This window comes from Bos indicus x Bos taurus, chromosome 2 (assembly GCF_003369695.1).
Source record: "Bos indicus x Bos taurus breed Angus x Brahman F1 hybrid chromosome 2, Bos_hybrid_MaternalHap_v2.0, whole genome shotgun sequence".
In the NCBI taxonomy this organism is placed as follows: Eukaryota; Metazoa; Chordata; class Mammalia; order Artiodactyla; family Bovidae; genus Bos; species Bos indicus x Bos taurus.
This window is the reverse complement of record NC_040077.1, coordinates 126,501,899-126,517,925: the sequence shown is the minus strand read 5'-3', so window position 1 is coordinate 126,517,925 and position 16,027 is coordinate 126,501,899. Positions and strand designations below refer to the sequence as shown.

The 16,027-nt window shown below is 41.0% G+C and overlaps 1 protein-coding gene across 2 annotated transcripts in view; it reads left to right on the top strand.

The window, feature by feature from the left end:
• The first annotated feature begins 3,604 nt into the window (after positions 1-3,604).
• Positions 3,605-16,027, top strand: part of CEP85 (centrosomal protein 85) — a 36,345-nt gene continuing 23,922 nt past the window's right edge. The window contains exons 1-3 of one of the 2 annotated variants that reach the window (XM_027519727.1): positions 3,605-3,749; positions 9,037-9,112; positions 12,245-12,397. In XM_027519727.1, coding sequence (XP_027375528.1) covers positions 9,064-9,112; positions 12,245-12,397 — 202 coding nt within the window. In that variant the 5' untranslated portion in view covers positions 3,605-3,749; positions 9,037-9,063. Of the gene's footprint in view, positions 3,750-3,795; positions 4,002-9,036; positions 9,113-12,244; positions 12,398-16,027 lie in introns of those variants that run through there. The other variant, XM_027519736.1, reaches the window with a different exon arrangement.

Here is a 16,027-nt window from a genome sequence, read left to right as displayed (position 1 = left end):
TGGCAGGTTGGTACCCAGGGGTTGCTGTGACAAAGTTCTGATGGCTGCACCAGGATCTGGGGTGGATCTTATCTCTACTCAATAGTATGTGACTTGGGAGAAGTTATTTACCCTAAGTCTTAGCTTTCTCAGCTATACATGGCAGAGTTGTCATTTGGGGACTGTTTGTAGTCATAACGTTTTATCCCTTATCAGAACCTGAGGCTATCCAGAAATGATTTAGAGTAGGGGTTGAAATGTCAAGATACAAGGCCAGGAAGGAAATGACAAGTGAGGGGGTTGAGTGGAGTCCCCACTGAATGGAGAGTTCATCTCTGCATCTCCATCCATCTCACCCCCAGACCAGCAGTGGAACTGCCGCGCAGTTGTTGTTCAGTCACTAACATAGCCAACTCTTTGTTACCGCATGAATGGCAGCATGCCAGGCTTTCCTGTCTTTCCCTATTTCCTGGGGTTTGCTCACACTCATGTCCATTGAGTCAGTGATGCTATCCAACTGAGTACTCAGGGCCATGCAGTGAGCCCCAGGAAAGCTTTGTTGAAAGAATGCATGAATGACTTACTAAATAATCTCCAAAGTAGAGTGTTTAAGCCTAAAATGTTTCCTAGGCTCACAAAGCCACCTAATTCTGCTTTAAAATCATTTCTTTCTTTCCTGCAGGATCCTGGATGGCCATCTTTCTTCTCGTGGTGATAGGCTGGATGCTAGGATAAAATCCTATCCAGATACTCCCCCGAAGCTCTAGTCCTTAGCCTTTAGTTTAGTGGCCTGAGGCAAGGGTAGGGTGGAGGAAGATATAGGGGAAGGCAACTAGTCTGTCCTCTTGTTAGGGACCAAACAGGTTGGGGGTGAAGATGGAATCCATGTGTGACTTATTAAACTGTCTGGTAAGGATTGTAACCACTGAGTCTTGGGCAGTGTGCTTCCTCATTTCACCTTCCCTTCCTATCTCTGGAACTCTTCCAAGGGTAGGTTTGTACTGCTCAATATGGTAAGGTGTAGGCAAAGGTTATGGCCAATAAACAGCAGAGAACTTTCCTACTTTATTTGACTCCTTTTCTGTTATCAGACCACAAAGCTTCGAGGCATTATGAGGAATGGTGTGTGTGTGTGTGTGTGTGTGTGTGTACATACATGTGAGAAGTAACTTTGTTCTCTGTGGATCTCGGTTCCTCTATTTGTAAGATCAAAGAATTTGACCAGATGATCTTTGCTTCAACATGGGGACTCCATGACTCTCATTCTAGGTAAGTTGCTGGGCCATGGCCAACTGGTTCCAAGTCTCCTTTCTTCTGCAGAATGGGCAATTTCAGAACTAGGATTTAATGTGTCAAAATAGGGCTTCCCTGGTAGAGAATCTGCTTGCAATACAGGAGACCCCAGTTTGATTCCTGGGTCAGGAAAATCCCCTGGAGAAGGGATAGGATACCCACTCCAGTATTCGTGGGCTTCCCTGGTGGCTCAGATGGTAAAGAATCTGCCTGCAATGTGGGAGACCTGGGTTGGGATGATCCCCTGGAGGAGGGCATGGCAACCCACTCCAGTATTCTTGCCTGAAGAATTCCATGGACAGAGGAGACTGGCGGGCTACAGTCCATGGGGTTGCAAAGAGTCAGACACAACTGAATGACTAAGCACAGCACAGCCGGTATGAATATAATATTATTCTGATCATTATTTTCAGCCTCATTAACTCCCCTTTCCTAACAGAGGGTGGATACAGGCAACAGTGTGCTACCATTTATTCATTCAAAAACAGGTTGGAATCTACTGGGGATTCAACAGCACACAAAACACAGGCTTTGACCCTACAGAGAGGATAGTTGAAGGCAGGAAGTACCACTGCATGGTGTGAACCACAAAGCAGGACAGGCTTTAAGAAGCTGACAGAGGTGGTACTTTCACAAAATCCCAAGAAGGCCCTATGCCTATTTTGTTGTTTCATTTTTAAGATACTGCTTTTATTTGTATCTATAATCATTTTGAACTGTGGTGTTGGAGAAGACTCTTGAGAGTCCCTTGGACTGCAAGGAGATCCAACCAGTCCATTCTGAAGGAGATCACTCCTGGGTATTCTTTGGAAGGACTGATGCTAAAGCTGAAACTCCAGTACTTTGGCCACCTCATGCGAAGAACTGACTCACTGGAAAAGACTCTGATGCTGGGAGGGATTGGGGACAGGAGGAGAAGGGGATGGCAGAGGATGAGATGGCTGGATGGCATCACCGACTCGATGGACGTGAGTTTGAGTGAACTCTGGGAGTTGGTGATGGACAGGGAGGCCTGGTGTGCTGTGATTCATGGGGTTGCAAAGAGTCGGACACGACTGAGCGACTGAACTGAACTGACTGACAATCATTTTAGAAATTAATTTCTTGGGGGAATATGTTGTTACAAGCAACTAAATTAAAAGTCTTTAACATTTCATTTGCAAAATCTTGTTATTTAATGATTTAACAGCTCCAGAAAAAATTAAGTCAAATGATCAATCCATATTATTTTTTCATGTACATAAAAATCACACACATTAAATCAGTACAATTAATTACATTTCATTGGGAATTTATATTCACTTTATGAGTCTGGAGTAGAGAGACCTTTTAAATAGCCCTGTTGACAAAGGCATTATCCCTTGCCCACATTTAAAATATATCCCAGTCAGGATTTCCCTCATGGTCCAGTAGCTAAGACTGTGCTCCCAATGCAGGGGTCCACATTTGATCCCTGGTCAGGGAACTAGACCCCATGCTGCAACTAAAGATCCCATGTGCCACAACTAAGCCACCAAATAAATAAATAAAAATATTTTAAAATAAGTAAAATAAAATATATCCTAGGGAATTCCTTGGCGGTCCAATGGCTAGGACTTGGGGCGTCTACTGCTGAGGGCTCAGTTCAATCTCTGGTAGGGTAACCAAGATTGGAACTAAGATCCTGCCAGCCACCAGCTGGGGCAAAAAAAGAAAATATCCTAAAGTATAAGGGGAAAATACCATTGACTATATTATGCTTAAATATCTCAAAAAGGAAACAGAATGAAACAAAATAAAGTTAAAAGGAAGCTATTGAACTTAAACTGTGTTGAAAATTGTGAATATTCTCTGAAATTAGAGCCAAAAATCTCCATTAAAATATAAATGAGAGGGGGGGACGTTTGAGTAGGGAGGCAAAATTGATCCCATACCCTTCAATCTGACTCCTGGTCACAAACTGACCATGGCCTGTTACGTAACCAGATCAAGTCCTGACCCTGACAAGACAGTGACCCTGATCACAACCTAATTCCTGGTCACAATGTGACCCCCTGTTTCAGGTGGGAGTACTGATAGGTGGTGAGGAATGGAGTAGGCTGGGATCCCGGAATGAGCTGTGCCCAGTTTTTCAATCTGCACAGGCCCAAGAAGGCCACTTCAGGGCCCGGTGAGCAGCGCTCCGCCCAGAAACGAGACCAGTAGAAGGGCTGAGGCGACGGCAGAGAGCGGCGACTAGCTCATGCGCAGAGAGATCCGTCCGTTCCCCGCGCCGAGGGCGGCGTGCAAGGGCGGGACACCCGCGCGGCCCTACTTCTGATTGGTCGCAGATGGGCAGAAAGGGGCGGGGCCGGGGCGGAGCGCGCGGCGCGCGGCGTGGCGGGCGTGTTAACGGCCGTTAGGCAAGCTGAGGGGGCCGAGCCGCTGTCCGTGGCAGACGTGGTCGCAGCGGTTGGTGTTTCTGAGTGAGGGGTTTTGCTGCTCGCTTTCAAGCCCACGTAAGTCCTCCTCTCTCCCGGGCCTTCGTTGGACTGACAAACCCTGTGCCCTCCTTGGAGAACCCCGGCAGAGCCTCGGGCACGGTCGACCTGCCTCCGTGGGGGCCGAGGGAGAGCGAAGAGCATGCGCAGAGCGGCTGAGCTGCCCGCCTTGGGTCTCTCACGCCCCGGCTTTCTGAAATAACGCCCCCCGCTTTCATCGCCTTGCTCTCTCCATCCCTCATTCCACAGCAATTGCGGGACCTCTGTGAGGTACAGTCCCGGTCCCGGTCGCCAGGGCACGGCGGGAGGGACGTTCCTTGCCCTCTAGGAGCGCGTAGCCCTGCGAGAGTAGACGTCAACCGGGTGGTTGTGCCGGGTGGAGAAGTACGGAGCGCGGAACCCTAGGCACCAACAGGTCTGAGGGGGCGGGGAGCCCTCCCCGAGGAAGCGAAGTTTGAGCCAAGATTTGGAGCATGAATAGAGAAGGAAGGCCGGAGGGACCGAGAGCGCTCGTGAAGGCGCTGGGATGGAATTTCTGAGCTGGCACTGTTTTGCTTCCCCCTCCACAAGCTATTTAACAGTGTCTGGAGACGTTTTGGGTTCTCACAACTCTGGGATTGTTCCTGGCATCCCATGGGTAGATAGATGTCAGGGGTGCTGCTGAACAGCCTGCAGGACAGCCCTACATCAAAGACTTACCGACTCCAGTGTCAGTAGTACCAGGATTGAGAATCCCTGCTATAGACAGGGAGGAGCTGGTTCTCTGGATGCACATAAAGTGTGTTGAAGCTTATTTATTCAGTAGAGGGTGGTCAGCACATTAAACGGAAGGATCAGAACCCTGTTTGTCCTCTGCACCAGTCTACTTCCACCACATGGCACAGAGCCAGGCAAATAGGCACTCAGTAAATTTTGGTTGATGAATTGAATACTGTGTGCTAGGAAGGGAGGGGTGGTGATACAAGGACGATTAAGATAACCATGCTTCATTTCTTGCCCTTAGGCCTTGTATGTTTTATAATAATTTGATGGTGTGGTGTGTTTCAGGACTCCTTTGTAAAGGCAACATCTTGGCTCTTTAGATCTGGTTCGATGAATGATCAAGGCGATGGAAATAGTGTAATGCTGTGAGATTCTTAGTGTGTATGTGTCAACTGTATGTATCCCTTCAAATCCTCTCCGGTCTTGATGTGGTTCTCTCAACAGCTGCCAAATGTATTCCACACTAAGATTATAATTCTTCAAAGGAGGAATACTTAACAACAGTCAAAATCTAGTTCTTGGATAGCAACTTGGGAAATAGAGCTTGGGTGGTGACCAATGACAAAATGAAGAAATTATATGAGCTGCCCCAGCTCCTAAGTGCTTTGGGACTTGCAGCTCTGGCTGTGTCTGAGACAGAAACTCCAACTTGTGGTGGCTTAGTAACTACCTCATAGGTTTGATGTGAGTATTAAACATAAGACATGATACTATAGAATCTTTAGCACAGTGCTTGATGGGTAGTAAGGACTGGCATACCTCAGAGATATTGTGGGTAGGGTTCCAGACCACCAGAATAAATGGAGTCACACAAATTTTTTTGGTTTCTCAGTATGTATATGTTATGTTTATACTTTACTGTAGTCCATTAAGTATGCAATAGCATTATGTCTTTTAAAAATGTACACGCCTTTATTAAAAAATACTTTATTGCTAAAAAATGCTAACCATCATCTAAACCCTCAGTGATTTGTAATCTCTGCTAATTTGCCAGTAGAGGATTCTGCCTTGATGTTAATGGCTGATGACTGAATGAGGTGATGGTTGCTGAATGTTGGGGTGGCTGTGGCAATTTCTTAAAATAAGACAACAGTGAAGTTTACTGCATTGATTGACTTTTCCTTTCACAAACAATTTTTCTGTAACATGTAAAGCTGTTTAATGGTATTTTCCCCATGGTGGAACTTCTTTCAAAACCAGTCAGTCCTCTCAAACCCTGCTACTGCTCTATCAACTAAGTTTATGTAATATTCTAAATCCTTTGTTGTCATTTCGACAGTCTTGACAGCATCTTGACTGGAAGTAGTTCCATCTCAAGAAACCACTTTCCTCATCCATAAGAAGCATCTCTTCATCTTTTAAAGTTTTATCATGAGATTGCAGTAATTCAGTCACATCTTCAGGCTCCACGTCTAATTTTAGTCCTCTTGCTAGTTCTACTACTCCTGCAGTTACAATAGTAATATCAAAGTTCACTAATCACAGCTCCCCATAACGGATATAATAATGTTGAAAAAGCTTGGAATATTGCAAGAATCACCAAAATGTGACACACAAAGTGAGCAAATGCTGCAGGAAAAAAATGGCATCCATAGACTTGCTTGACACCAGAGTTGCCACAGATCTTCAGTTTGTTAAAAAAATGGAATCTGTGAAGCTCAGTAAAGTGAAGTGCAATAAAAAAAAGACGTATGCTTGTACTTACTACATGTTGAATTTGTTGAATGAATTGTTCTGTAGTTTAAACAGCTTTGAAAGTAGAAATTATCAGTGTTGGGTTCTTTTCTTCTGTCTGCCTGCATTCATTTTTACCTCTCTTGGCTGTATAATTGGCTATTTGTATTACTTCTTATGCATTCATTTCTCTCACTTTTATCTCAAGAAGTCTGTCTCTTTCAAATGTCTCTAAAAATTTCCACCAGTAGCCCATCTACTTGTAAACTTAAGTAGGAAGAAGTTAAGAATTATTTATTCTGTATTGTATTACTCCTTATGGGAGTTTTTTTGAGATTTAATTCACATAAAATTCAGTTTTACGTGTGTGCAATTCAGAGGTTTTAGTGTACTCACAAGCTTGCACAGCCATCATCACTATCTAATCTCAGCATTTTGTTCAGGCTGGTCAGAAACTCCCTGCCCTCCTCTTATTCCCCAGCAACCACTCATCTACTGTCTTTATGGATTTTCCAGTTCTGGACACTTTGTATAAATGGATTCATACAATATATGGCCTTTTGTACTTGTCCTCCTTTACTTAATATATTATTTCCAGTGTTCATCCATGTTGTAGCAGGTATCAATACTTCATTCCTTTTTTGCTGCCTACTAATATTCCATTGTATGAATATACCACATTTTATTTGAAAAAGAAAGTGAAAGTCGCTCAGTTGTGTCCAACTCTTTGCAACCCCATGGACTATATAGTTCATGGAATTCTCCAGGCCAGAATACTGGAGTGGGTAGCCTTTCCCTTCTCCAGGGGATCTTCCTGACCCAGGAATCGAACCAGGGTCTCCTGCATTGCAGACTGATTCTTTATGAATTGAGCTGTGATGGAAGGCCACGTTTTATTTATCCATCAGCTAATGGACATTTCTTTCCACTTTTTGGCCACTTCATAATGCTGCTATGAAGATTAATGTACAAGATTTTGTGTTGACATACATTTGGAGCTGCTGAGTCATAGGATAAATCCATGTTTTAACTGAGAATTCTTTTGTTATCCCATTTTCAACTCCTCTGAATTTGGAAAGGTTTCAGAATTTAATGGGCCAATCTTTATTTTAAAAAAGGGGATGATATTGACCAGTATCACTAGTAGGTAGATCATCCTTCGGTGTCACTGTAAAACACTGAATAATACTAGCCATAAATGGAAACTGTTTAACTGCACAAAGTTTCTCTTACCCAGTATGTGGAGACCTGGGATTTCAGGGGATCGTACAATTTCTGTTGTAGATGCAGTGAATTAGGGTTTGTTGTTGTTACTAAGAAAAAACTGCAGAGGTCAGTAAAGCACATTAGGGAAAACGTACCGTATAGCCTTTTTTTTCCTTCCAAAGTTAAATTTCACCTCTAAGAATTGTGTTCTGTGGATAGAGTTTGTCCCAAACTCTGAAAGTCAGTCACTTCCGACTCTTTGCGACCCATTTTGCACTGCAGGTGGATTCTTTAACAGCTGAGCCACAAGGGAAGCCCAAGAATACTAGAGTGGGTAACCTATCCCTTCTCCAGGGGATCTTCCTGACCCAGAAATTGAACCATGGTCTCCTGTATTGCAGGTGGATTCTTCACCATCTGAGCTATCAGGGAAGCCCCATGGGCTCTTATAAATTCAAAGTTTCTAAATTGATAATTTATCTTCCAGGAATTGTACTTTTTCACTTTCTATTAACATAAAATGTTAATATGCCAAGTATAATAAAAGCATTAATAAAACACTTAATATGTATCAGACACCATTGTAAGTTAATCCTAAATGAGAACAAATTAGGTCCTGTTTTTATCCTCATTTTTATAGGAAGGAGCTGAGGCACAAAGATACTAAGAAATTTGCCCAAGATTACACAGCTAATACATTGCTCATTTGTTGTTCAGTTGCGTCCAACTCATTGTGATCCCATGGATTATAGCATGCCAGGCTTCCCTGTCCTTGACTGTCTCCTGGAGCCTGCTCAAACTCATGTCCATTGAGTTAGTGTTGCCATCCAGCTATCTGATCCTCTGTTGCCCCCTTCTCCTCCCACCCTTAGTCTTTCCCAGCATCAGGGTCTATTCCAATGCATTGGCTCATGTCCAACTTCAAACCTGAGCTGTCTGATTGAGAGTCAGTGCTCTGAGCCACTTCTCTTACTCTGTGCTGCCTCTCAAGTACTATACATACACAAGATATTATTTGCTATTATTAGTTACAGCTAATTAAAGCTTTTGTTTGTACAACTAGTAATCAGACTTACACTGAATTCTTAGATCCTACCATTAGAAAAAGTATAAATGTTTTATTTAAGTAATGGGGAAATGGGAAGAAAATCTCATGTTCCCAGCTGAGGATTGGAGTTCTGCTTTTGACCAAGAATTCTGTCCATCATTGTACATCATATGACTAACTTTCATTACTGGAGGAATCAGGGAATTCATTTTATGTTCATCAGGATTGAAGCTATAATACTTTGCTGTTGTTTTGGTTACTTAGTTTTTTTCCTACCTCACTCTTCCATCCCATTCCAGCAGGTAAGAATATCTTTGGCAGCTTTTTAATTAAAGTAATATTATTTTTAATTTTTGCAATAATCAGAAGGGTTCTAGACCTTATAGGATCAGTATTGAGAATCTCTGTTTGGTTCTAGGTGTTTTCTTCTTGCTTTGGGAGAAGTAGAGTGAAATATTGGGAGTTGCTTTGCCTTAAAAAAATATCCTTAGGAGTAAAACATGTGGAAGAATACTTGAATACTTTATATGCATTTGGCAGTTTCAGCTGAATGGGAATGAATTACAGGGAATTAAAAGATAATGGAGAGATCTGACTGCTTCCTTTATTTTACAGCTGGCTCAAGTAACTGTGTTCGTGGCCATGCAGGATAAATACCCAAGTGAGAGGATCTCTCATGCCACCTCACCAGGTGAGTAGTCAAAGTGTTCTGGATTAAATTCTGACCATTGGTCTGTTATTTTATAACAGAAATTTCCTTAAAAGGAAATACTGAACAAACAAGCATCCACTGAAATGCTGGTACCAAAAGAACAAAAATGATGTGGGGCTACATTGAATAGAAAAATAGATCTCTCTGAGAGAATAACTATTTATCTCTCATGCTACATGGCTTCCAACAAGACCACGTGATTGATTATTGAAGGGGGCATATAAAGGATTGGAACAAAACACGACTTTGGAACATAGTTCCATTTGAAATCAGAGAAACAAGCATAAATTACTGTGGTCTATGTTGTCTTTGTAGTCCTGTGGGTGGGTCAGTCATCTGCTAGCCCACAAAGATTGGAATTCTTGGATGCCAGCAGTCTCACTTATGATGTCACTAGAGACTCAGAAATTTATCTCTAGAATGGATTTAAAGGATTTTGAAAGCTCAGTTGATATCCTAAGTTACTATGTTAAAAGTATATATGTATATTTTATATATATATTAAAAACATGTAAATATGTATATACACTCAATAGACAACATTAAGTGAAGGGCTTCCCATGTGGCTCTGCTGGTGAAGAATCCACCTGCAATGTGGGAGACCTGGATTCAATACCTGGGTTGGGAAGATCCCCTGGAGAAGGGAAAGGCTACCCACTTCAGTATTCTTGCCTGGAAAATTCCATGGGCAGAGGAGCCTGGAAGGCTCATACACACTCAATAGGCAACATTTAAGTAGATATGGTATATTCAAATAGGAAGTACCATTTTAGAAAAATAACTTTTGCATTCTGGTACATTTATGAAGAAAGAATACATTTATGGAACTAATGATATGTTTTCTTTAACTTTAAAAACCTTACAGTGCCTTATAACAGACATTTTGACAGGTATGTTATTTTCTTCTAGGCATATGGCCTTGCATATAGTAAGCACTTTGAAAAAATTCAAGAGTCATTCAGCAAATATTTATTGAACATCTGCTATGCACTGTCTTAGGACTAAATGTACAGTTTCTTAGGACAGCTATGTATAGTGCAAGTTTTGGAATGCAGCAGTTCCTGTCAGCTCACTGCCTTTCTGTGCATTGTTCACTGTGGTCTCTTGTTTGATTGATCATGGCCCACGAGCCGATAATAGGACACATGGCATAACACAGAACTCACACACTTCAGATAATCAGTCTCTGTAATTGTACCAAAGCACGCTTTCATTTCAGCAAATCTTTCTTTTAGAATTGATATTTGGAGTGGCTGACTAAGAAGATGGTAGAAGTGAAGAAAAAGATTAGTAGTAGTAACAGGAAGTGGTTTCCAAGATGAGGCCCTCAATGGATTTTTCACTGTTTCAAAAAACATGATAAATTATACACTTACTGGAGAGATAATGCCATATAGACTCACCAGGAAGTCAAATTTCTTTGCTTCTGGCTAGAATTTTGTTAATTTAGTATAGTAACACTGGCTAATCTTATGCTGATCAGAGGCTTTAATTTTTGGCTGTGTTTTCTACTAAAGATTATTACAGATTACTGTGTATATATAGACGCTTTCAAATCAGACAGTCCCCTGAGACCCAAAGAATAAAAGGAGTTCTTGGGGAAAGTGAGAATATCTTCAGTAGAAAGTAAAAGTAAGGGTAGCGAAAAAAGAAGCAAAAGTAGGTTGGTTCAGAAGGTGGGAGAAGCACTAAATTCAAATATCATTTGCTTCCCACTAGATCATAGAGTGTGTAGAAACATATTTTACACACTCAGATTCTGACACTTCAAATGGATAAGCAGCTGCCATTACCTGTTTGTTTACATGGATCATCTCAGATAAAGTTTAGAAAAATTACAGTGATTTTTAAAAAATAATTTGAATTTAATTCTTTTTTTAATGAATTTAATTCTTTGCTAATATGTTCTTAAATCAAGTATTTATTGAACAATTCCTATCTACCAAGCCTCAAACAGCAAGCTGACAAAGTCAGATAAATTTCATCAGTCTTGTTTCATCTTACCTGCTCAGAAATTTTAGTAGTTCCTCTGCATTGCCTCCCAGAACCCTTCAGATTAACTTGTAAGACTTGCCTTGATCTGGATTCACTCTGCCCAGAAGGATACCCTGATTCATTCCCAAGTGGTGATTTACAAAGGACACTGGATTGCATGTTACCCTGTGGAGCATTTAGAAACATATGGGGGTATTTTCAGGTTTCACAGTGATGGTGGGATGGAGTGAGGTCTGTTACTGGCATTTAGGGGATGGGGAAGGACTAGGGATGCTTAACCATCCTGTAGTAGGTAGAGTATACATTGAAGAATTGTCAGACCCAGAATGCCAAGAGCACCTGTTGAGAAACCCTGCAAGAGGGAAAAATGTGGGTATTGAAATCAGAATAACATGGGTTCAAATCTCAGTTGTATCCTCTGTAAAATAGGGATTATAATACTTTTCACTAAGTAGGTAGATGAGACCATGTCTGTAAAGTGCCGTGGCTTCTAGATTTCAAAGAATGGAGCCGCTGTTAACTATTACTGTCTCAGTACCCTTGGATCCTTGGTAGGTCTTTTTTTGTGTCTTTGAACATTCTCATCTCTTATGCTATTTCCATTTAGACTTAACTAATTCAAGGACTTCCCTGGTGGTTCAGTGGTTGAGAATCTGCCTTGCAATGCAGGGAACATGGGTTCGATCCCTAGTTTGGGAACTAAGATTCCACATGCCTTGGGGCAGCTGAACCTGTGTGCCACAACTGCTGAGCCCTAGTGTCTAGAGCCCGTGCTCTGAGACAAGAGAACCCACTGCAAGGAGAAGCCCAGCACCACAACTAGAGAGTAGCCCCTACTCGCCACAACTAGAGAAAGCCCACCTGCAGCAATGAAGAGTCCCCATGCCACAACAGAGACCCCGTGCAGCCATGAATGAATGGATGAATGCCTAATTTTAAAAAACATCATTAAAAAAAATAAAGTTAACTAATTCAGAGTAGCTGAAATAGGCACGGGAGGAAGAAAGGGGTGAGGTATGGCTCTTCTCTCACAGGTTTAAGTGATTTTTTTAAAAAAGTTTTGTGGTATTATACAAGCTGATTAACATTAACAGTGGGAAATGCTGGTTGTTTCAGGTTCCAGCGTGATTCAGAAGGGCAGTTCCCTGGGGACTGAATGGCAGACCCCAGTTATCTCAGAGGCCTTTCGGAGCCGCTTCAGTCGTTGTTCAAGTTTAGCTGACAGTGGGGACACAGCCATTGGCACATCGTGCTCGGACATCGCAGAGGGTAAGTTTGAATTAATGATTTGATTACCAAAATATGTTGTCGTTTTCAAATTGTATTTCAGGTGTATTGTCATTTCCAGAATATTCATAAGTCAATTTACTCAGAGTGTGCTTGATTCTTCCTATGCTATTCTCGTCACAACTGGTCCCTTCCTTTCAACTTCTGCTGTTTGTCCTGCCTGAACAGCTTCCTAATAGGTTTCTTGGCATCAGGTCTTTCCCTCTCCTGCCAGATTAATCTTAAATCCTGATTTCATAGTTTCCTTTCCTGAAAATCCTCAACTGTTTCTGTTACTTGGAGGATAAAGGTCAGAGGCTTCAATTCTGTGATCTGTCCCTGTCCCATTCACACTTTTTGTTTGTTTGTTTGTTTGTTTTTGGCTGTGCTAGGTCTTCGTTGCTGCATGGGCTTTTCTCTAGTTGTGGAGAGCAGAACTTACTTTCTAGTTGCGGTACATTGGCTTCTCATTACAGTATCTTCCCTTGTTGGAGAGCATGGGCCCTAGGGTGTGCCAGCTTCAGTAGTTGCAGCTCCAGGGCTCTAGAGCACAAGCTCAGTAGTTGTGGGCACATGGGCTTAGTTGCTCAGTGGCATGTGGAATCTTCCTGGACCAGGGATTGAATCCTTGTCTCCTGCATTGGCAGGTGGATTCTTTACCACTGAGCCACCAGGGAAGCCCCAGACATATTTCTTACTGTCCTCAGGTATGTTGTCTTAACTATGCTATGAAAGCACAGAAAGCACAGAACTACTGTTTTTTTTTTTTGATACCTGAGCTCTTTCCTTCTTTAATCTGGACCCATTTGTGCTATTCTCATCTTCTCTTGCCCCTCCCAGCTATGTTGATCTTATTTTTCATGATTTAGTGAAGTGTCTTGACCAAACTTTGCACATCTCTTTCTCCCATTACTGATCTTCCTTTTTGCAATCTTATACTTTATTTTTTCTGCCATATTTTTTCTGCCACTGGTTTTTGCACTTAAGTAATAGCTGTTAGGCTGCTTTGTAAATAATATATCCCAATAAAAAATTAAAAAGAAAAAACAGCAAAAAGCTGTAAGGTTGTACTTTACAAGATTTTTTTTTTTCTTTTCATTTAGATGGTGGGTTCCTAGGAGGACAGAAAATCTAGTGATAATAATTAACTACTGTTTATCAAATACTTTATGATGAATACTGCACTAAATTTTTTTTCATTAATACCATTAAGAACTCTATGCATTTTTTTTTTAAGCACTGGGTCTTAGTTTTGGCACTTGAGATGTTTAGTTGTGACATATGAGATCTAGTTCCCTGACCAGAGAACAAACCCTGGCCCCCTGCAATGGGAGCATGGAGTCTTAATCACTGAATCAACAGGGAAGTCCCAAGAGATATTTTATTTCCAATCTACAAATGAGAAAGCTGAATTTCAAGAGTGATTAAATGAGCTGATTAAAGTCACAAAACAAATTACTTTGGTACTTTATCAGATGTCACACCCACTTGGATGGCTATAATCAAAAAGATAATAAGTGTTGGTGGGAATGTAGAGAAACTGGAGCCTGTACATTGCTGGTGGGAATGTAAAATGTTGCAGCTGCTTTGGAAAGCTGTTTGGCAGTTCTTTAAAAGATTAAACATAGAGTTGCATCATGGCTCAGCTACTCCTGGGTATATATACTCAAGAGAAGATGAAAACATACATCCACACAACTTGTACACAAATGCTCATAGCAGCATTAGTTAATAATAATAACCGAAAAATGGAAACAACCCAATGTATCAGTTAACAAATAGATGAATAAAATGTTGTATTATATTATAGAATACTGTGGAGCAATAAAAAGAAATGAAGTATGAATACACCCCACAAACTGGATGAACTTTAAAAATCCAGTGCTGAGTAAAAAAAGCCATGCTGAGTAAAAAAAGCCAGACACAAAAGACCACATATTATATGATTCCATTTTTAAGTGTCCAAAATAGGCCAATTTATATAGAGACAGAAAGGAGATTTAGTGGTTGCCTAAGGCTATGACGGAGAAGGCAGTGGCACCCCACTTCAGTACTCTTGCCTGGCAAATCCCATGGACGGAGGAGCCTGATAGGCTGCAATCCATGGGGTCGCTAAGAGTCGGACACGACTGAGCGACTTCACTTTCACTTTTCACTTTCATGCATTGAAGAAGAAAATGGCAACCCACTCGTGTTCTTGCCTGGAAAATCCCAGGGACAGGGGAGCCTGGTGGGCTGCCGTCTGTGGGGTCGCACAGAGTCGGACACAACTGAAGCGACTTAGGAGCAGTAGCAGCAGCAAGGCTATGAAGTTAGAGTAAATGCAGCATGACCTCTAGAGGGTAAAAAGGTTTCTTTGGTGATGATGAAAATGTTCTAAACTTGATTGTAGTGATGGTCACATAATTCTGTGAATATACTAAAAAAACATTGAATTGTGTGTCTTAAGTGGGTGAAAATTGTATGGTATGTGAACTATATCTCAGTAAAGCTGGTTTTTTTTTAAAAAACAAACAAATGTTTGGGAAAAAATCTTCTATTTTGAAGAATAAAATACTAGTACTGACTCCTGGGCACCTGGCATTTGATTTGATAACTATGTGTATATGGGCACAGTGTCAATAAATATTGAGTAAATGGAATAATAGATTTTAATAGACAGGACTTTAAAAATCACTTAATCCAGTTCATTTTTGCAAATGAGTAACAAAAATTCCACACAGGGTTAAGTAACTTGCCTAATGTCACACAGCTAATTATCAAATTCAGGTCTCCCACCTGTAGTATTCTTTCCATCACTTGTGTAATCAAAAGTATTACTGTCAATGTACTTAGGACTTGTTAAGGTTTTGTCTACATGGGCAGTCATAGGATCTTTTTCATTTTGACTAAATAATTGAGTTTTGAAAAATCAAACAGTTGTCTAGATTTTTCCCCCTGTTGAATTGACTGGCTGTATCTCATCCAGTAAAATTGTTAGATAGATTGTGTGTAACTCTGCATGCTTTTTATATCTTTGGGGAAATTATATTTCCTTCCTAGTGCATTTTTATTTTTAATTTTTTTGTCTGAGTGTGTGGCTTGTTACCACAATTGATCTCAGTTACCCGACCAGAGATCAAACTTGGGTCCCCAGAGGTGAAAGCTCAGGGTCTTAACCACTGGACCACCAGGGAATTGCCAGTTATGTGTTCTTTTTTAAATTATAGTAGTCTTGACATGGTGGCCAAAGCCATTGATCTAGAAGTTTCTTTTAAAAGGATCTAAGGTTTCTTTTCTGCCATGTTATATACTGTGGTCTTAATTTTATTTTTTGCTTATTTTGTTCATGGCTATATCTTGGTTTATTTGGAGCCCAGGTGACAAGAACATTTGTGACTGGTATAAAATATAGTTCATTAGGTGTTCTTTCTTTCTATTTAAAGATTTTTTTATTTTATAATGGAGTGCAGCTGATTTACAATGTTGTGTTAATTTCAGGTGTATGGCAAAGTAATTCAGTTAAATATACACATATATCTATTCTTTTTCATATTCATTTCCCATTTAGAATATTATAAAATATTGAGTAGAGATCGCTGTGCTATACAGTAGGTCCTTGTTGATTACAATAGTATGTTAATCCCCAAATCC